The sequence below is a fragment of the Aquarana catesbeiana genome, linkage group LG01, assembly GCF_042186555.1.
Source record: "Aquarana catesbeiana isolate 2022-GZ linkage group LG01, ASM4218655v1, whole genome shotgun sequence".
Taxonomy (NCBI): domain Eukaryota; kingdom Metazoa; phylum Chordata; class Amphibia; order Anura; family Ranidae; genus Aquarana; species Aquarana catesbeiana.
The window spans coordinates 693,557,261-693,579,914 of record NC_133324.1 but is presented as its reverse complement, the minus strand read 5'-3'; the positions used below and the strand labels follow the sequence as shown (position 1 = coordinate 693,579,914).

At 41.1% G+C, this 22,654-nt stretch overlaps 1 protein-coding gene across 1 annotated transcript in view; it reads right to left on the bottom strand.

The window, feature by feature from the left end:
- FAT4 (FAT atypical cadherin 4) overlaps positions 1-22,654 on the bottom strand; it is a 365,853-nt gene that overhangs the window by 77,357 nt on the left and 265,842 nt on the right. Inside the window, exons 5-6 of the mRNA XM_073603673.1 lie at positions 18,807-19,729; positions 18,251-18,425 (exon numbers count right to left, since the gene is read on the bottom strand). Of these exons, the coding sequence (XP_073459774.1) occupies positions 18,251-18,425; positions 18,807-19,729 (1,098 nt within the window). The remainder of the gene's footprint in view (positions 1-18,250; positions 18,426-18,806; positions 19,730-22,654) is intronic.

Sequence of the window (22,654 nt, the reverse complement as noted above, 5' to 3'; positions counted from 1 at the left end):
AACAAGAGGAAGCTCTGCCGACTTCCATCATCCAATTGTGTGCAAGCAACAATGCTGTTTTTTTTTTTTATTGCATGTGATTGGTTAGGGCTCTTTCACACGGGGCGGATCAGTGATGATCCGCCCCGTGAACACCCGCTTGCTCAGCGGGGATCGCTTCGCCGATCCCCGCTGAGCAGAAAGATGACAGGTCCATCGCTGCACGCTGTGCAGCTACGGACCTGTCAGAGCGCCGCTCTCCCCTATGGGGGATCGGGTGATGACGGACCGTAGTGTCCGTCGTCACCCGATCCGATCCGAAAACGGATGGAAAAGTAGGTTTTTCCTCCGTTACACTTTTCGGATCGGAGCGGGGTCGGATGTCAGCGGACATGTCACCGCTGACATCCGACGCTCCATAGGGATACATGTATGTCCGTTTTTCATCCGAAAACGGAAGGATGAAAAACGGACATACGGATCCCTCGTGTGAAAGAGCCCTTATTCTCTGCAAAGTGAAGCTTCATCTCATTTACTAAGCTCTGGAGCAAATGCTCTTGCACAGTGCACCCTCTATTTGCCCTTAATAAATCTATTGCTCTTTTGGACCATATTATTAGTCCTGCAAAATCCATAGAATACTTTGATTTGATCTGTTTGACTTTTATTTTACCAAATCACAGTAATGTGTTAAAGCAGTATTAAACCCAAAAACACCTTACCAATTATAGATAGGGTGGCTTTATTTGTTTTCCCTTTATTTTCACCTGTTAATTCTGCCAGGAAGTCTGGTATTTTTCAACTTCCTTTAACCAGACCAAGCTGTCCTGTAAAAGTGTCAGTTACAGGGTTGAGACAAACCATTTAACACTAATAGTGGTGTTTACGATGGTCAGCTTTAATCCATTTATGTAAAACCAATAGGAATTTGGCTTTTAATTTGTTAGTCGAGTCCAAATCTGCTAGTGCATCCAAAGCTAAGTACATACACGATAGGATTTTCCGACAACAAAACTGTGGATTTTTTTCCGAAGGATGTTGGCTCAAACTTGTCTTGCATACACACAGTCACACAAATGTTGTCGGAAATTCCAAACGTCAAGAACGCGGTAACGTACAACACGTACGACGAGCCTAGAAAAATGAAATTCAATAGCCAGTGAGACTCTTCTGATTGATTCCGTGCATGTGTGGACTTTTGTGCGTCGGAATTGTGTACACACGCTCGGAATTTCCAACAACAAGTCTTGTCGGAAAATTTGAGAACCTGCTCTCAAACATTTGTGGGTGGAAATTCCAACAACAAATGTTCTCTGGAGCATACACACGGTCAGACTTTCTGACAACAAGCTCACATCCAACATTTGTTGTGGGAAAATCCGATCGTGTGTACGGCCCATAACACTACCCTCCCCTCAGATTGACTATGCAGCTGTCCAAAGGCATCAAAGCACTGTGCTGTTTGACCTGCTATGAGGGAACAGACACAGAACCAGACACATACAGGCAGAGAAGTGATTATAAAAGCTATTTTCCTCCAGGGAACTTTTAGCAGTAGATTTTGAGTAATCTCAAAGGGTCACTCTAAAGGGAATCTGGCCATGACTGAAAATACCAGTTGTTAGTGATCCAGAAGCATCTGGGCAAAAGGCAAGATATGGATGATTTTCAAATTCATTCATCCAATCCTGAGCTTTACTCAGCCCTGCTGCATATCACAGCCAGATTTGTCACCTAACTACTGCATTTAAGCAGTTCTGGTTACCTCCTTTCCCCCATCCTGCAACTGAATAATGAAGGTGCAAAAGAGTGATGAGTTCATCCACCTGCACATTTTACTCTGTTCTCATGTCAGCTTACTCCTTATCATAGCACATATCTGCATTGCATCTGATGCACTCCAAGTAATTCCCCGCCTTCCCAGTCTACTGTACAGGAGGATTACAATAGGGGTAAAGCTAAGTTAAAATCACAGATGCAAGCAAAAAAAAAAAATTGTATTATTTTTAATGGATGCATAGTTTCATTTGTAAGTATTTTTGATGTCTGCATTGGTTTCAGTTTTTTAAAGGGTATTCTCACATTGTTTTCTGACTAGTTCACCTTGCATAAAAGGCTGCACAATGTGGAATATACAGCATTCCTGCAAGAAGTTATAGCGAAAATGACTCTTTAGATATTTATAAAAAATTGAAAAAGCTGATGTAGTGTTAAAAATCTGGATAGTATTTCACTGCTTTCACTAAAGCAATGAACTAAAATTGGTTCCTCTGGGAGCTGTTCTGAGGATGAGCTGTAACTTTATGTCTTACTAATAAGTGAATTATTTTCACACTTTTATCACGTGGCTTTTCCTTTCTTTGATTTGCCTGCCAGGGACTGCATTAAATGGGGCTCCCGTGAGCATAGCTAAAAGATATGAGCATGGAGTTTAGGATTTAAGCATATCCTGCAGGAGGTAATTTGTGAACAGCTCTCTCTACTACAGTGATCTAGGCTGAGCTACACAGCTGCTCCGGGCATGAAATGTTTCATTAGTGTCCTTACTTCACATTCTCAATCAGTTTGTTGGTATTACCACTTTCCTGAGATCATCCTGCATCAATAAAATTATACCCAGATGTTTTGTATAACAGCATGGGAGGATACCAAATTTCATTTAAAATTGGCAAATTTGGTAGAAAAAAATATTTGATATTATACAAGTGTGTTTGTTTTACTGTGCTTTTCTTGAATGCCCCATAATTTCACCTAAAGTAGCAATGTAAACAATCTAAAGTTACATCTACAGAAAAAAGTAAAGCTTACATTTCCCAATAAATGCATATGCAATGTGATCCTTCTGACTGATGAATGCTATGTTTACATATTATGAAAATTACATGCTACAGATTAAATGCTTCTATACATGCATTTCAGATAATGCCCCTGGTTTACTAAGTAACAGGAATAGTAGCAGCACCATTTTTAAGCTGACTAACAGGATAAAGTAACATGTAATGGTAAGGTCATTTATATCTATATAGTATCCACAGTACCACTCTGTGCTGATACAATAACCATTTTTTTAAGGTCAGTTATATGCCACACAAAAGGGATTTACAACACGAGTAACCTTATAAGCTAGTGCCCAGATCAACAAGTGATGATGATAATGGCTGTTATTATTATTATTATTACAGGTACTTATATAGTGCCACCAATTTACACAGCACCTTACATATATATTGTACTGTGACATCAACCCCTGCCCTCAAAGAGCTTACAATACATTGATTTGGTCATATGCACATATATGTTAATCACTTCTTGTTCTTTTCACTGTTACTTGAAAAGAAATGGTTACAAAACATCTGAAATCCCACTGGTTAATCACCCATTGGTCTAGATGCATTTTAAAAGGAAAGGATATTTAGCTTCCCCATAAACTTGCCTATTATCGCCAGACTAACGCCCTGTACATACGGTCAGACTTTCTGACGGAATATGTGCGATCGAAGCTTGTTGTCGGAAATTCCGACCATGTGTGGGCTCCATCTGACTTTTTCCATCAGAATTTCGGACACACAAAGTTTGAGAGCAGGCTATAAAATTTTCCCACAACAAAAGCCGTTCGTGTAAATTCCGACCGTGTGTGGACAATTCACAAAGTGCCAGGCATGCTCAGAATAAATTAAGGGACGAAAGCTATTGGCTACTGCCCCGTTTATAGTCCCGACGTACGTGTTTTATGTCACTGCGTTCAGAACGATCGGATTTTCCGACAACTTTGTGCGACCGTGTGTATACAAAACAAGTCTGAGCCAACATCCGTTGGAAAAAATCCATGGATTTTGTTGTCGGAATGTCCAATCAATGTCCGATCGTGTGTACAGGGCATAAGTCTAAGAAACCCTATTTGACAGAGAATCGGACATGTCTGAGAACCATTCAAGGTCATAACAGTATCACCTGTATTATAAAGCCTTTAATAAGAAGGGGCATTTCAACCATGAGGCAAGTGAGGATCCCAAAGGAGGAAGCATTTTTCATGCATGGCACCTGGCCCCCTAATAAGCTATTCTTCAGAGAGTAGAGGAGAAAATTATAAGTGCAAATCACCTCTTATTCTCTTACCTAAATAGTGTTGGTGGAAGAAATGTTTAAGGGGAGTAGAGGGCCACATGGTGGTGGAGCCATGCCAGGTAAGGATAACATTAAAGTGATTGTAAAGTCTTGTTTAAAAAAAAAAATAACAAACATGTTATACTTACCTGCTCTGTTGCAGTGGATTTGCACAGAGCAGCCTGGATCCTCCTCTTCTCGGGTCCCTCTTCACCGTTCCTGGTCCCTCCCTCCTGTTGAGTGCCCCCACAGCAAGCAGATTGCTATGGGGCACCCAAGCCAAGCTGCAGCTCTGTGTGTCCGTTCAGACATGGAGCTGCCATTTGGCCCCACCCTATCTCCCCTGATTGGCTAACTGACGTTGATTGACAGCCACAGGAGCCAATGGCACCACTGCTGTGTCTCAGCCAATCAGGATGGAGAGTCTTGGACGGCGGAGAGATAGAATGTGTAACGGAAGTGACGTTCCATCACCGCCATCTTGCTACACCCCGCACTCCTCCATAGTAAGGATACACTGAGAAGGGGGAGAGCGGACATCATGTTACACCCACCAGAGTTTTGCATTTTACACTTATTTTTAACAGTAAAGTAAGTTTATATAGTGAAATACAGTACTTAGAATTCCGTCTGACTGGTTAGATGTTGAATTTTAAAAGCAGCGGCAAGTGTAAAATGCAAAATTTGGTGGGTGTAACAAGATGTCTGCTTTCCCCCTTCTCAGTGTACCCATACTATGGAGGAGTGTGGGGTGTAGCAAGATGGCAGCGATGGAACGTCACTTCCGTTACACATTCTGATGGGTCGCCAAATCTGATGACACAAGGGCAGCTGCTGCACACAGAAGGCTTTTTATCTTAATGCATAGAATGTATTAAGATAAAAAAAAAACTTCTGCCTTTACAACTGCTTTAAGTGACAATGAAAGGCTAATTGATTTAAGTTTTGAAATAACTTGTTGCTGTTTAGTTTTTATCTACTTTAATGTAGCATTATGTTTGTTAATTTGTTTGTTGTGTTCCTTTTAGTTGGATAATTGAAGATGAGAAAAAAAACTTGGGGGAAGATTTACTAAAACTGGAGCACTCAGAATCTGATGCAGCTGTGAATGGTAGCCAATCAGATTCTAACATTAGCTTGTTTAATTAGGCTTTGACAATAAAACCTGGAAGCTGGTTGTTTTTTTTTATGCAGACCTGCACCAAATATTGCATGCTTCAATTTTAGTAAATCCCCTATTGGTGTACAATAGATTGGAGAAAGCTTTTGCATAAACATCTTAAGTAGGAAGCATTGAATAACTGTAGAAACAGTACATATGACCATGTTACACAGCTTTCCAACTGTGATCTAAGGGGAGTTTACAGGTTCCTTAATGAATGCATTTGCTGGAAAACACTATATATGCTACAAGGTTTTTTTCCATGGAGTGCTCAGTTGTCTCTTACATTTTGCAGGGCACTAACCATGTCCCTGATTCATAGCATATTATGCAGAACTTACGAAAGGAGTTCTTCAACAACTATTTAGCTATTTTTTAATTTGTATGGCCAGTACTGGAGTCGTATAGAAATGTTTAAAACTGACACCTTATTTGTTGTTATAGGGAACAGCCCTGTCATCCTTGCTCTACTTTTTATAAATAGATGTATTATTGGTACTTCTGTTTGTGTTCTGGCACAAATTCTATAAAATAGGGTAACGTTTATTCTTTGGATCCAGTTGCATTTTTTTATAGAAGGAGTTGGACTCTGTATCTAAGTTATGTATTGAAACAGTAGACCCTGACTATATGCAGGTTTCCAGATGTGCAGTTCATTAATGATGCAACCAATAAATAAATGGATGTTGATGGATGGAATGTAAGTGATTTCCCTATAGAAAATGTTCAAAGAGTTAAAGACATTAATGAACAAAGCGGCCTTACCAGTACTATTCCTGTCACGTAGCCAGGACCTAATATTTACCTATCTCTCTGTGTCTCTGGCAGATGGAGGAAGAGAGAAGTATTTTCTCATTGGCTTACTCACAAAGCAAGGTACAGCTATACAAAACAATGATTTATACACTTGCACGCTGCAACAGTCCCATAAAAACTCTTTCACACAGGCGCCTGTTGCTTTTTTGGCAAACACGCACAGTAGAATGATAGGCTAGTATCTGCAATCTGAAGGCTGTCACGGTTTCATAACATTTCCCATAGAGATTTAAGTACAGGCCACTTGAGTGAATTTGCACATTATAATAAAATTCCCTGGGAGAAAAATTACTACATGGATCTTGTCTACATTTTCTAGAGAGGGGATTAAATGCTACAAAGTAGAATTCAAAAGACAAAACCTAGTGTGACCTACAGTAGAACCAACACAAAACATTTTGGTGCACATTTAGGTTAAATGTATTGTGATAAAACTTGGGCTAAATTGCCAGACAGGGCATTGGATGGGACATATTTATTGTCTAGAACAGGCATCTCCAAATTATGGGCCTCCAGTTGTTCGGGAACTACAATTCCCATCATGTCCAGTCATGTCTGTGAATCTCTGAGTTTTATAATGCTTTATGGGATGTGTAGTTCTGCAATAGGGATGAGCCGAACACCCCCCTGTTCGGTTCGCACCAGAACATGCGAACAGGAAAAAAGTTCGTTCGAACACGCGAACACCGTTAAAGTCTATGGGACACGAACATGAATAAACAAAAGTGCTAATTTTAAAGGCTAATATGCAAGTTATTGTCATAAAAAGTGTTTGGGGACCTGGGTCCTGCCCCAGGGGACATGGATCAATGCAAAAAAAAGTTTTAAAAACGGCCGTTTTTTCAGGAGCAGTGATTTTAATAATGCTTAAAGTCAAACAATAAAAGTGTAATATCCCTTTAAATTTCGTACCTGGGGGGTGTCTATAGTATGCCTGTAAAGGGGCGCATGTTTCCTGTGTTTAGAACAGTCTGACAGCAAAATGACATTTTGAAGGAAAAAACTTATTTAAAACTACCCGCGGCTATTGCATTGCCGACAATACACATAGAAGTTCATTGATAAAAACGGCATGGGAATTCCCCAAAGGGGAACCCCAAACCAAAATTTAAAAAAAAAAATGACGTGGGAGTCCTCCTAAATTCCATACCAGGCCCTTCAGGTCTGGTATGGATATTAAGGGGAACCCCGGCCAAAATTTAAAAAAAAAAATGACGTGGGGTTCCCCCTAAATTCCATACCAGACCCTTCAGGTCTGGTATGGATTTTAAGGGGAACCCCGCGCCAAAAAAAAAAAAAAAAAACGGCGTGGGGTCCCCCCAAAAATCCATACCAGACCCTTATCCGAGCACGCAACCTGGCAGGCCGCAGGAAAAGAGGGGGGGACGAGAGTGCGGCCCCCCCTCCCTCCTGAACCGTACCAGGCCACATGCCCTCAACATTGGGAGGGTGCTTTGGGGTAGCCCCCCAAAACACCTTGTCCCCATGTTGATGAGGACAAGGGCCTCATCCCCACAACCCTGGCCGGTGGTTGTGGGGGTCTGCGGGCGGGGGGGCTTATCGGAATCTGGAAGCCCCCTTTAACAAGGTGACCCCCAGATCCCGGCCCCCCCCCTGTGTGAAATGGTAAGGGGGTACATAAGTACCCCTACCATTTCACGAAAAAAGTGTCAAAAATGTTAAAAATGACAAGAGACAGTTTTTGACAATTCCTTTATTTAAATGCTTCTTCTTTCTTCTATCTTCCTTCACCTTCTGGTTCTTCTGGTTCTTCTTGCTCTTCTGGTTCTTCCTCCGGCGTTCTCGTCCAGCATCTCCTCCGCGGCGTCTTCTATCTTCTTCTCCTCGGGCCGCACCGCACCCATGGCATGGGGGGGGGCTCCCGCTCTTCTCTTCTTCTTTTCTTCTCTTCTTCTCTTCTTCATTTTCTTCTCCGGGCCGCTCCGCAATCCATGCTGGCATGGAGGGAGGCTCCCGCTGTGTGACGGCGCTCCTCGTCTGACAGTTCTTAAATAACGGGGGGGGCGGGGCCACCCGGTGACCCCGCCCCACTCTGACGCACGGTGACTTGACGGGACTTCCCTGTGACGTCACGGGGAATGCCACAGGGAAGTCCCGTCATGTCCCGTGCGTCAGAGGGGGGCGGGGTCACCGGGTGGCCCCGCCCCCCCGTTATTTAAGAACTGTCAGACGAGGAGCGCCGTCACACAGCGGGAGCCTCCCTCCATGCCAGCATGGATTGCGGAGTGGCCCGGAGAAGAAAATGAAGAAGAGAAGAAGAGAAGAAAAGAAGAAGAGAAGAGCGGGAGCCTCCCCCCCATGCCATGGGTGCGGAGCGGCCCGAGGAGAAGAAGATAGAAGACGCCGCGGAGGAGATGCTGGACGAGAACGCCGGAGGAAGAACCAGAAGAGCCAGAAGAACCAGAAGATGAAGGAAGATAGAAGAAAGAAGAAGCATTTAAATAAAGGAATTGTCAAAAACTGTCTCTTGTCATTTTTAACATTTTTGACACTTTTTTCGTGAAATGGTAGGGGTACTTATGTACCCCCTTACCATTTCACACAGGGGGGGGGCCGGGATCTGGGGGTCACCTTGTTAAAGGGGGCTTCCAGATTCCGATAAGCCCCCCGCCCGCAGACCCCCACAACCACCGGCCAGGGTTGTGGGGATGAGGCCCTTGTCCTCATCAACATGGGGACAAGGTGTTTTGGGGGGCTACCCCAAAGCACCCTCCCAATGTTGAGGGCATGTGGCCTGGTACGGTTCAGGAGGGAGGGGGGGCCGCACTCTCGTCCCCCCCTCTTTTCCTGCGGCCTGCCAGGTTGCGTGCTCGGATAAGGGTCTGGTATGGATTTTTGGGGGGACCCCACGCCGTTTTTTTTTTTTTTTTTGGCGCGGGGTTCCCCTTAAAATCCATACCAGACCTGAAGGGTCTGGTATGGAATTTAGGGGGAACCCCACGTCATTTTTTTTTTAAATTTTGGCCGGGGTTCCCCTTAATATCCATATCAGACCTGAAGGGCCTGGTATGGAATTTAGGGGGACTCCCACGTCATTTTTTTTTTTTTAATTTTGGTTCGGGGTTCCCCTTTGGGGAATTCCCATGCCGTTTTTATCAATGAACTTCTATGTGTATTGTCGGCAATGCAATAGCCGCGGGTAGTTTTAAATGAGTTTTTTCCTTCGAAATGTCATTTTGCTGTCAGATTGTTCTAAACATGGGAAACATGCGCCCCTTTACAGGCATACTATAGACACCCCCCAGGTACGAAATTTAAAGGGATATTACACTTTTATTGATTGACTTTAAGCATTATTAAAATCACTGCTCCTGAAAAAACGGCCGTTTTTAAAACTTTTTTTTGCATTGATCCATGTCCCCTGGGGCAGGACCCAGGTCCCCAAACACTTTTTATGACAATAACTTGCATATTAGCCTTTAAAATTAGCACTTTTGATTTCTCCCATAGACTTTTAAAGGGTGTTCCGTGACATTCGAATTTGCCGCGAACACCCCAAATTGTTCGCTGTTCGGCGAACTTGCGAACAGCCAATGTTCGAGTCGAACATGAGTTCGACTCGAACTCGAAGCTCATCCCTATTCTGCAACAGCTGGAGGGCCGTAGATTGGAGATCCCTGGTCTAGAACATGGATTGTGGCCATTGTGGGTTTCATGGAAGGCTGTGAGGAAAATAGGTAAGTCCACCTTTATGAGGTTAGGCTGGGTTGTCGAAAAGAGAGATTGGGTGGGTCTACAGTCTGGCCGCCCTGGTCCACATATCCAACTGCCAGGATACCTAGCTCATTATGGAAGGGCTGGGAGGACTCACGGGAAAGGGCTGTGTGAAAGAACTTTTAAAAATTACATGAAGGGTACCTAACTGTGAATTTGTTTAGGGTGAGCAAAAGCCTACTATATGGGTTTTATTTGCGATTTATTTCTTACAGTAAGTAAGACATTGGGGTTGATTTACTAAAGGCAAAGGTAGTTGCTCCAGAGTTTAGTAAATCAGGTAAAGATTCCCTTTGCAAAGAATACAAAATCACATGCACGGAAAATAAAAAAAAAGCATTTTTGTTTATGCATGATTGCATGATGGATGTCAGCAGAGCTTCTGTCCATTTACTTAGCTCTGGAGCAATTGCACTCTGCAAGTGTAGTTGCTCCAGAGCTTAGTAAATGAGGTAAAGATTCCCTTTGCAAAGAATACCCAATCACATGCAAGGAAAATAAAAAAAACCTGCATTTTTGCTTATGCATGATTGGATGATGGATATCAGCAGAGCTTCTGTTCATTTACTAAGGAGCAACTGCAGTCTATTTGCCTTTAGTAAATCAACCCCTTAGTTTCTTTGTGTTTACTGCTGAAGGAAAACTGTTTTCAGTTAATATCCTACATGAAAATGCATGTGGAACCAGTAATACCTCAAAAGGACTGTGTTGTACAGTGATTTTCTGCCACAGAGTCACCACCTGAGCATGTCCCCTGTCAAAATATTTGTAAAGGACACGTTGTCCTTTAAGGTGTTGCCCCCACACCCCTAAGTGCAGCTCACCTGGCCCAATACTTATCCCTGTCTATGTTTCAATGAACTTCACTGTGGGGTCCTTACCAGACTTGCACTGCCTTTCTTTTGAAAGTGGTTCTTCCAAGTATTCTTCATCCTGCCCATGCATACCATGACCCTATTTACTCCCATGAGGAGAGTTGTGTTCCATAGGACTGCTGTAAGGGCCATAAGCACAGAGGAATGAATTGGTAATCAGCATGCATTTGCAGGGGCATTTTTGATAGAAAGGCTTTGAGCCCTCCCATTCCAGCTCTCCCTCCCACCTATTCACAAAGTTTTTCTTCAGACTAAGTTCACCTTTAAGGGAGAAATTATACATGCACATTTTTTGCAGGAAAAAAAATGTGCATTTATTATTTTTCCCTACAGAAGTCAGAAAAGCATTGCACCCATGATCAGCGGATCACGCATGCAATGTCAGGCTCTTGCAGACACGTCCTCCAGGTTTCAGCCCCATCCTCTGTACAGGTTTTCATTTACAAAGCTAGAGGACATGTGAATGGACTACAAATGCACTGATCACCATTCCTAGTCCATTGAGCACTACCAACTGTCTGCTGAGATGGTTCCACATCACCCAGGTACTGATGTGGATACACGAAGAAAGAACTTATTTTTTTGTAGGGAAGAATATAAAACTACTTGGAATCTGAAGCATCACATCACCATGAATTAAATCGGAGTTCCACCCAAAAGGGCGAGTCATAACAGGAGTTTGGCAGAGTCTCTAGAAGGAACCGCGCTTTGATCGGGATCATCGGGAAACGCAGACCTCAAATGCCGGCTAGGTAAGCTGCCCTTAAGCTTGCTATATTTCTGCCTTTTCCTATGTATCCTATCTGTCGGTTCTCAAGGAAACCAGACCACTCTCGGACCTTTCTGGTTGGGTAACGTGTGTAAGATATTTCGCACTGAGTGTTGTATATACATTTCTGATAATGAGGACATTATTAAAGGGCATCTTGCTAAGATAAGAGAACTACAGAATAAGGCCAGAGATATTGCTAAAGATGGATGGAACCCCTTTCAGGGTTTAGGAGGTTTTGGTGATTTTTTATATGGCATAGCAACATGGTTACAGAAACTAGGCGCTTACATTGTGATGTTCCTATTTCTCATGTTTGTTATTTACTTCCTCATCAGGCTATGCCTCTGTGTGACTACCCACTGTACCAACAAATGTACCACCAGCCCTGATGAACCCATTATTGTGAGAAAGCTAGGAGAGAGCTGAACAGGACGCCGTCTCTCTGCGCCAATGTAACAGGAGTTACCAGCAATCGGCTGAACGTAACGCGGAGAAGAATGGTGTCAAATAAACAAAAGGGGGGAAATGACATGGACATTCATTGTACTGTTCATTTAAGCACAAGAGAATCCATTTTGTTCTCACTGTTGAAATGTGTTCTGTAACCTTCACCTAACACACAGACACTTCTCCTACTAAACGCTCTCTACTCCCCCCTCCCTTTTCAAGGTTTTACTTTTGCAATTGTTCTATTCGCTAGTTTTTAATAATATATTTCTATTTGTTAGCTTTTAATAACATATTGCTATTTGTTAGTTTTTAATAACATCTCACACCACCCCTTTCTTATCTATGTATAAAATAACATGTAATAATAAATTTTTCACTGAACGGACATTTTAAACACAGTGATTGAGTCCTGTGAATCTGTTCCTGCAGCTGCAGTATTAACTTTGTTTTAGAGTCCCAATCAGAAATCAGTCATATCAGTCTTGATTAATCTTTTTTGGGGGGGAGTGGGTACCTTGTTTTGAGAGGGACTTCCTGTCTCACTTCCTGGTTCTGTCTTCTGGCCGCGTAGGTAACTCCTCCTCTCCCCTAGTTGGCCCCTCCCTCTACAATCTTCTGTGACACTTCACAGGTTCCAGAAGATTGCCTGGCCACTAGCAGAGTGCAGCACGACTCGCGCATGTGCAGTGCGCGTCCAGACGTTAAGCCGCAAGCTATCATGGCTGGGTGCACACGGTTCCTATGACGGTGCCGCAGAGAGAAGGGGGAGAGGAGCGAGGCTCCGTTTGGCCGCACCGCTGGATCTTGGGACAGGTGAGTGTCTGTTTATTAAAAGTCAGCAGCTACACTTTTTGTAACTGCTGACTTTTATTAAACTAAAAAACAAGTGGAAATCCACTTTAAGTTAAGTAGGTGAGAATTTTTGTCTTTTAGAATAAATAAAAACTGTGGAGTATATATGCATATAAGTAAATCAAATTACAAAAAAAAAAAAACAACAAAACATGAGTGATCCAATTAGTCCAGTAGTTAAATCCTAGAGTTAGTCTTTATGTGTAGAAGAGGATCTATATAGTGAAGTCCATGCACAGAAATCCTTACCTGTGTGGTGCACACTGTGCACCCAAACACCCCAAGTAAGTACCAACCAGATTGTAGGAACTCTCTCTCAAAGGTCAATACATGCTTGTTTTTCACAGCAGGGAAACAGAAAATTCCTCCTCTCTCCAGCCTTGGATCATCCACAGTGCTTAGGAACTCTATCCACCTGATCTACAGAGGGAAAATAAAAAGCTCCAAATAGTGTGATACCATAGTAAACATTATTAAAATCAAAGCACCAAATAAAATACCAGACACTGCCAGGTCTTTCGCTGGCAGCATGTGATGTCAGCCCACTAGCTTATCTCAATGCGTTTTGTCCTAAGGGGCATCTTCAGCAGTCACTGAAGACATGGGCGGAGCTAGTGGACTGGCGCCACACACTGCCGGGGGGAGAACTGGCAGTGTCTACTGTGAATTTTATAGCCAGCTAATTTTTATTTGGTACTTTCATTTTAATAAAGTTTACTATGGCATCACACTATTTGGAGCTTTTTATTTTCCCGCTGTAGATTGGAAAGCATGTGGATACCATTCCTAAGCACTGTGGATGATCCAAGGCTGGAGAGAGAAGGAATTCTCTGTTTGCCTGGTGTGAAAAACAAGTATGTATTAACCTCTGAGGGGGAGGCCCCCGGTGACTGCATACCCTGAGTACTGTGTAGGGCAGACAGTGTGCATCACACAGGTAAGGATTTTTATGCACAAACTTCAATGTATGGATCCCCACCAACATTTAAAAGTTAAAGTGACACTAAAGGTTCATTTTTTAATTTTTTTTAAATAACAAACATATCATACTTACCTCCACTGTGCAGCTCGTTTTGCACAAAATGGCCCCGAACCTGCACTTCTGGGGTCCCTCGGCAGCTCTCTCGGCTCCTCCCCACATCAGATACCCCCCTGGGAGAAATGCTCTCCCGGGGGGGTTACCTTGCGGGGGTGCTCCCGAGTCCAGCATTCGACGGTCGCGTCATTGGATTTGATTGACAGCAGCGGGAGCCAATGGCTGCGCTGCTATCAATCTATCCAATCAACAGGAAGGGGTCCCACCGCTCAGGTAGGCACAGACCAGTGAAGATGAAAGCCAGTGTAGTTTTATCCTTCAAAGGGGAAGAGTCCCAGGTGCTGGCTGATGCAAGATGAAGCAGGAAAATCGAGGAAAGCTGGAAGCCGCACACCGGTGTAAGAATTAACTATTAGACTTTTTGGATCGCTCATGTGTTTTCTATAATGTGATTTACTTATATGCTTATATACGCTGCAAATATTTATTTCTGATTCTAGAGGATTTTGTATACTATTCCTTTTTTCGTTGGCAGCCTTTTTGGTATTTGTGTAGAGTGTAATTGTATTTTATATGTTGTATGTTTTATTTTGGACTTTTAGCTTAGGAATTTTTAGCAACTAACATAGTAATATATTGGGGATGGAGGGTGGATGGGTAATAGCTGGAGTTAAGTCTTAAGTATCCATATGCATGTTCCAAAGACTGAAAGTTCAGTTCTTGAAATTAGATTTAGATGTTTCTAATATTTCAATAATATCAAAGCCAACCAAAAAAAATGAAAGCCTGATATTTACAACGATTACAAAGTTCCAAAACAGAAATGAAAAACAGTAATCATGAATTGATTATGTTAATACAAAACAACATTAGTAGCTCAAGCAAGAATCCTCATTTGTATGTGATTTCAAGCGCAGCATTTATCACTTACACAAGAGGTGGATTAAGGACAGCTAGCAATAATATGCCTCGGGAGACAGACGAGGCAGATTTGTTTTACATTGCGACACACGCAAATATAAATTGAATTGTATGATACGTTATCTGGCACTGTCTGGAATTATATATGCATATTATTTTTCATGAACTGTTTTTTCTTTTTTTTTTTTTTTTTTTTTTTAAATGTATAAAATATTATCAGCATTCTCATTCGACACATACAAACATCATCATCAACTGCGAGTCAACAATAAATAGATGAGCCATTAAATAATCCTATAGTAGTGACATCACTCATTGAAACATGAGGAAAGCTGACATACTGCTCAACATTTCAGCACTATAGATGATAATATCTGAACAGATTTGTTATTAAAAAGCAGACATATGTTCTTAATAGAAATCTTTCAGCTGAATAAAACAAAACTCCAATTCAAAGGAAAGCTATAAAGTTGGTAAATTTTACAATAGTGTTTTGAAAGCTTATGAGTTTCTAAACTTATTTTGTATATCTTTTTTTAACTATTTGTATACAATCTTTATTTTTGCGAATTATTATTACAGGGTGCCTCCATGATGTTTTGAAAAATGTGCCAGGGCTTCTGATAAAAGAGCCCAGGACAGTCTTTAATTTTTCTGGCAGACTGTGTTGATCAACCAGTTAAGTAGTTGCTGCTTCTTAAAAAAGTGGGGATGTGGAGAGATGTCCCTCCTCTGAGTTATTCAGAACAATTTTTAGCACAGTAATTTCAAGGAAGAAGCTGCAATGTACAGAGAAACTGAAGTCTACCTTATCATTCTATCTATCTATCTATCTATCTATCTATCTATCTATCTATCTATCTATCTATCTATCTATCTATCTATCTATCTATCTATCTTTAACAAGCTAACACAAATGGAAAGTGATGAGGCCATAAATTTCAATGCAATAACATGTTAAAAAGGTATATATGACATAATAGATTATAAAAACTGTGCCATATTGTGAAGTATAAGGTTATAAAATAATGAAAACAGGGACATACACTATATTACCAAAAGTATTTAGTCGCCTGCCTTTACACACACATGAACTTTAATGGCAACACAGTCTTAGTCCATAGGGGTTTTATATTTAGTTGGCCCACCCTTTGCAGCTATAACAGCTTCAACTCTTCTGGGAAGGCTGTCCACGAGGTTTAGGAGATTGTCTATAGGGATGTTTGACCATTCTTCCAGAAGCGCATTTGTGAGGTAAGGCACTGATGTTGGACCAGAAGGCCCGGCTCGCAGTGTCCATTCTAATTCATCCCAAAGGTGTTCTGTCTGGTTGAGGTTGGGACTCTGTGCAGGCCAGTCAAGTTCCTCCACCCAATACTCACTCATCCATATCTTTATGGACTTTGGTTTGTGCACTGCTCCAAATCATTTGGTGAAGGGGGGATTATGGTGTGGGGTTGTTTTTCAGCAGTTGGGCTTGGCCCCTTCCAGTGAAGGGAACCCTAAGGCGTCAGCATACCAAGACTATTTGGACAATTTCAAGCTCCCAACTTTGTGGGAACAGTTTGGAATGGCCCCTTCCTGTTCTAACATGACTGCGCACCAGTGCACAAACAAGGTCCAGAAAGACATGGATGAGTGAGTTTGGGGTGGAGGAACTTAACTGGCCTGCACAGAGTCCTGACCTCAACCCGACAGAACATCTTTGGGATGAATTTGAGCGGAGACTGCCAGCCAGACCTTCTCGTCCACATCAGTGCCTGACCTCACAAATGCGCTTCTAGAAGAATGGTCAAACATTCCCATAGTCACACTCCTAAACCTTGTGGACAGCATTCCCAGAAGAGTTGAAGCTGTTATAGCCGCAAAGGGTGGGCCAACTCAATACTGAACCCTAGGGACAAAGACGGGGATGCCATTAAAGTTCATGTGCATGTAAAAGCAGGTGTCCCAATACTTTTGGTAAAATAGCGTATTCAATAAAAAATTTGTAAATGATGCTAAAATGGCACGCAAAATAGTGGATGGGAGATATGCTCCCAGTATACGTATTGGGGCAGCTGTATGCTCCAGGGAAGCCTGGTGAGGAAATAGGCCAGTCTCGCTTTAAGAGGCTGATTGTAAGATTGATCTGTTAGTTCTGATGTTCAGGCTGAGGAAGTGTTTTGGTGGGTACGTAGCCTGGCCACCCCAATTCACACATCCACCTTTCAGAATGCCTGTCCTTTAAAGGGGCTGGAAAAGAGGATGCTGTGCTGTCAGTTTGAAAGCCCAATGCATGATGAAATGAAAGACAGTGGTTTTGCTGTTTGCTGTGGAGAAGCACTTGGAGGGTTCATCCATGATTCTGAAACTTGAGGGCAAGCAATAGTCTACTGAATATATATCATGATATTTGCTGAACTGAGCAGTATCTTTTTTTTTTTTTTTCAGCTGATGTGAAGCTATCTTGTTTGAACACCTGAAAATAAACCTGGAAACAGTAATCCCTTAAAGAGATTGTACATCCAGTATCACAATGTATTATTAAATAATAAAACAAAACCTAATGTTAATTTACTATAATCTCCATCACACCAGAAACCAGAGTAAAGGTGGGAGTGACCGCACTCTGAACCAATGTGAATTGTGGAGTGTTACATAATAAGATATCTCAGGTACTAGAATCTAGAAATTGAGATATTTAGGTGCATTTAAAGGAAGGGAAAACAAAGGAAAGACCTCACCAGTTTGGCATATGTTTGTCTATAGCCAACTGAGCATGTTGGAGACAAGGAGTTGGCTCAACAACACCGGACTTTGGAAAATGAATCATGATTATGTGCTTGAGTTACGTGTTTAGCTTGGATTCCACTTTTTACTGTGAATGTTTAATATGAAATTTTGATGCACCTTACAGAACCTCAAAGATTCTAATAATATATAGATAAGATATAGAATTACTGATAGGTTATAGAGTTATTTAAACATACTTTTGTCTTTGTTAATATGGACATGCACTGTCAGCTGCGTAAAGATGCTGGAGCCACCACAGCTGTAGCAGACCGAAAGACAGAGGTGTTGATTTACTAAAGGCAAATAGAAGGTGTACTTTGCAAAGTGCAGTTGCCCTCAGCTTAGTAAATGAGATAAGGCTTCAATATGCAAAGCAATTTTGCTTGCACATGATCGGATGATGGAAATCAGCAGAGCTGCTCATTTACTAAGCTCTGGAGCTCTTTTTGCCCTTAGTAAATAAACCCCTAAAGGTGATGTAGGATGAGCAATCCTGCCACTGATGACTATCCACCAGCGACAGGATCACTAATAGACCAATGCATTATTTAATTAGCTGCCTATTTTAATTATAAGTCATCAATGGCAGAATTATCCATTTGACATGGCGCAAGAGCTTTTAAGAAGCTAAAAGGAATATATGTTCCACAGACTGGAGGTAAAGAGCAGCACAAAAGTATACTCCATTTAAAACACGACCAAAATCTAATTAGCAATAAACTATTTGGGAAATCCCAACATGGTACAATATAAAAATACATGAGAAAACATACCTGAATCCACTGCTGTGATTAGTAAGATATACTGCTCTTTCACCTCCCGGTCCAGACTTTTTACTATGCTAAGCTGCCCATTTGATGATAACCTGAATGCCCATTCTTCATTGCCAGAAGCTATTGCATATGTCAATTTGCTGTTAAGACCTTGATCATCATCTCTAGCCACAACCTACAAAAGTATAGATATGGAATACTTATTTCCCAAGTTCATTAATATCTTGATTTTCTGTTTAGTTTTTAGGCAAGTATTTGGTTCTTAATAATTTCATCACCAGTGCTGATTAATATGGTATGAAAAATGTGGATATTACATGAAAACTGCAATCCAAAAATTGAACATGCATACTATATTTAACCTGGCAAATATCACACTATATTGAAAAACTAGTTCTACTTATGTGTAGAGATAATTATGATATGAAAATCTTAAAATAAAAAATAATTCATATTTATAAATGAATATGAAAAATCCCAGTGCAGAGACATAATATAAATTCCATAGCAGGATCCTAAGTACATTCCTTAACGCTGTAGTTAAGATGACACTTACCTGAAGAATAACTTTTGGCAAGGTCTCCAGATTTTCAGGTACATTAACTGAATAGGGGGATAATTCAAATTTAGGGACCACATCATTAACGTCAGTTAGAATAATGCTAACTGTTGCTGTGTCTGTCCGTGAATTGCTACCACGATCTGATGACTGGACAACCAATGTGTATGAAGACCTCTTTTCACGGTCCAAAGGTTTGGCTATTGATATTACTCCAGTAACTGAATCAATTCTAAATTCATTGTTTGGATTTCCTTCTATGATGCTGTAACGGACCATTCCATTTAATCCTTCGTCTGCATCTGATGCAACTACCTGGATAAGATCTGTTCCAGTTAGGGTGTTTTCACTTATTTCCACTTTAAAAATGCTTTGTGAGAAGCGAGGGTTGTTGTCATTGACATCAAGCACCATAACTGTGACATCCACAGATGAAGAAAGTGGTGGTTCCCCTTTATCAGTTGCAATGATTGTTAGGGTATAATTGGAAACATCTTCACGATCCAGCTCTCCTGTCAGATGCACCTCCCCATCAATATTTCCAATGCTAAATTTGTTACCCAGTGAACTGAGTAATGAATACTGAATATAACAGTTAGGACCGCTGTCGGGATCTGTGGCTTGTGCCCGGAACACAATAGTGTCAGTAGGAGTGTTCTCTTGGATATAAGTCAATTTTGGAGAGATGAAACTTGGTGGGTTGTCATTGACATCTAATAAAATGATTGATACTTCCGCTGAACTTGTGTATCTAGATGCAGGTGGAGGTGCCATATCATGTACTTGAACCACAAGATTATAGAATGACTGGCTTTCCCTGTCCAATGACTTTTTTAGTTTTAAGGCTCCATCTTTGTTAATCTGAAATTGGCCCATACTATCTCCAGAAGATATGCTGTAGGACAGTTTTGAATTCAACCCTGAAAATAAATTGGGAGATTTGATTCATAATGAAACAAAATGATTGCCATCAAACTGCAAAACACACACACAGATATATATATATATATATATATATATATATATATATATATATATATATATATATTTCTCTCTGGAGTAACTATACAGTTCCTGGATTGGAGTACAAATAAAACTAAGTATAACATAAAATATCTATTGAAAACCACTGGGTAACCTGCTGCCTTCTGCCTTCCAGATTGAGTAAATAGGATAAACATGCTGATTTACATGTCCTTTGATCATATTATTTTTTTCAAAGACACAAGAGTTATCATGGTTTAATATAATGTATTATCTTCACTCTGGTTTAAATAATAACATTACATGTAAGCGCTGCATAAACTGTTGGCGCTATATAAATCGCGTATAATAATAATACATGTATACAGTATTGTTTATGAAATTGGGAACTACATTAAAAGGATTTTAATAAGTGTAGAAAAACATTTTTATTTTATTGATCAGCATTGACTTAATAAATAATAAATATAATAAATGGCAAATGACAGGTTTCTACTACGGAATGAGTATCCATGCTGTAGATACATTTATAATAAAAAAAAAAAAAAAAGATAAATACTAATTGAAAAACAAGACAATAGTATTTGGGTCATATCTATACAAAAGTGTCTAGAGCATCTAAGGGACCATAATTCAAACCATGCTGTTATATGAACATAAACCACTAATCTAACTCACAGGGAAAGAAAGGAGTCAGAATGCCAGACTTAGTAGCTTATGTCATGACAGGAATTGCTGAAATAATAAGATCTTTCAGAAAACTGATGATGCAGTAGACAGAGAGATTCAGTTAATAAACATAATCACTTTTGAAGTAAGTCACCAAAGGCAGGATTACTTAAAGGAGATTTACAATTTACAACGCTAGCGGCTATGGATAGGGAATTAATTAGGTTAATTGTTCAGGAAGACTGGTTCCTTTCATATTGGTATTATATGTAATATTGTACTAACAAAGATCGACCCATTTGCTGAACGGATATTAAGAACTGCTTAGGATAATTAAACTGCAATGTACTAATTTACGCCCATTTCAAGGTTTTCCAGCTCAAACACTGGGCGATTGTTTTTTGGAACTTCATATTGCCAATTTTCTGAGTATTAGATAAGTCCAACATATACCTATTTGTAAGCCCTGAGAAAAGGGCACTAACATTAATAACCTTGGTCAAAATAAACAAACGTACATTAAAATGTACCCTGAGCAAAACAATTACATTTTTGAAGTTACTCAAGGCAAACCACATGCCACAACAATTAGTTGTTCCAGAGATACTGGAAGCCTAAAGCATTATCAAACCCAAAAACAAAAATGTTATACATTGCAGCTTACCAGTTTTTTTAGGTGACTGGCTACATTAGTTTGCTTTTTTAGTTTGTTTTTTATTTTCACCTGGTGATCCAGGAACTCTGTTATTTTTCAGCTGCCCTATAGGAGTGAATGGAGTGTCTGATCAGGTCCACCTGAAAAAAATGACTGGTGGATCTGACTGGAAAGCCAGTGTGAAAGGGCCCTATGGAAAAATCGTATGTAAACGGATGATCGTCCATTTACATCAGTTTGCATCCGCATCTGTCAACATCCGTTTTTTAAACGGATCAAATTGCTATTTTTGTTCCTTTAATATAACAAAATGGTTGAAAAACGGATGTGAATGGACAAATGATTTTGGACAAATGATTTTGCATCTGTTTTTGCATTGGTAGTGGATGTAAAAAAACTGATGAGAAACTGATAAGCAGCGGAAGGGCACTAACATTAATAACCTTGGTCAAAATAAACAAACGTACATTAAACCACTTGCTTACTGGGCACTTAAACCCTCCTCCTGTCCAGACCAATTTTCAGCTTTCAGCGCTGTCGCACTTTGAATGACAATTGCGCGGTTATACAACACGGTACCCAAATGAAATTTTTATCATTTTTTTCCCACAAATAGAGCTTTCTTTTGATGGTATTTGATCACCTCTACGGTTTTTATTTTTTGTTAAAAAAATTGAAAAAGACAGAATTTAAAAAAAAAAATTATATTTTTTTTATATTTTGTTATCAATTTTTGCAAACAGTTAATTTTTCTCCTTCGTTGATGTACGCTGATGAGGCGGCACTGATGGGCACTGATAGGTGGCAGTGATGGGCACTGATGGGTGGCGGTTATGGGCACTGATGGGTGGCGGTTATGGGCTCTGATGGGTGGCAGTGTTGGGCACTGATTGGGCACTGATTGATGGCAGCACTGCTAGGTGGCACTAATAGGTGGCACTTGTGGGCATTGATAGGTGGCACTTGTGGGCATTGATAGGTGGCACTTGTGGGCTTTAATAGGTGGCACTTGTGGGCACTGTGGGCACTGGCAGATGGCACTTGGAGGCACAGATGAGGCTTCTGTGCCTCCTTCCTCTTCGGGACCGATGTCCCTTTGACATAAGCCGGTGATCGGCTTTTTTTTCCTCCTCACGCTATCAGCGTGAGGAGAAAACGAAATCGATCACCGAGCTTTTGTTTACATCATGTGACCAGCTGTCATTGGCTGACAGCTGATCACATGGTAAGGGGCCAGGAACGGCCCCTTACTCGGATCTGTGCTCATCCGAGTCTCCGTGACTCGGTGATCACAGCGCGCACACCGCGCGCCCTGCAGGGTGCGCGTGGTGCGCGTGCATAGGGGAGGACGTCATATGACGTCCTCCTGGAGATTGAGGTCCGCGCTGTAGCCGTCATTCGGCTATGGCCCGGACCTCAAGTGGTTAAAATGTACCCTGAGCAAAACAATTACATTTTTGAAGTTACTCAAGGCAAACCACACGCCACAACAATTAGTTGTTCCAGAGATACTGGAAGCCTAAAGCATTATCAAACC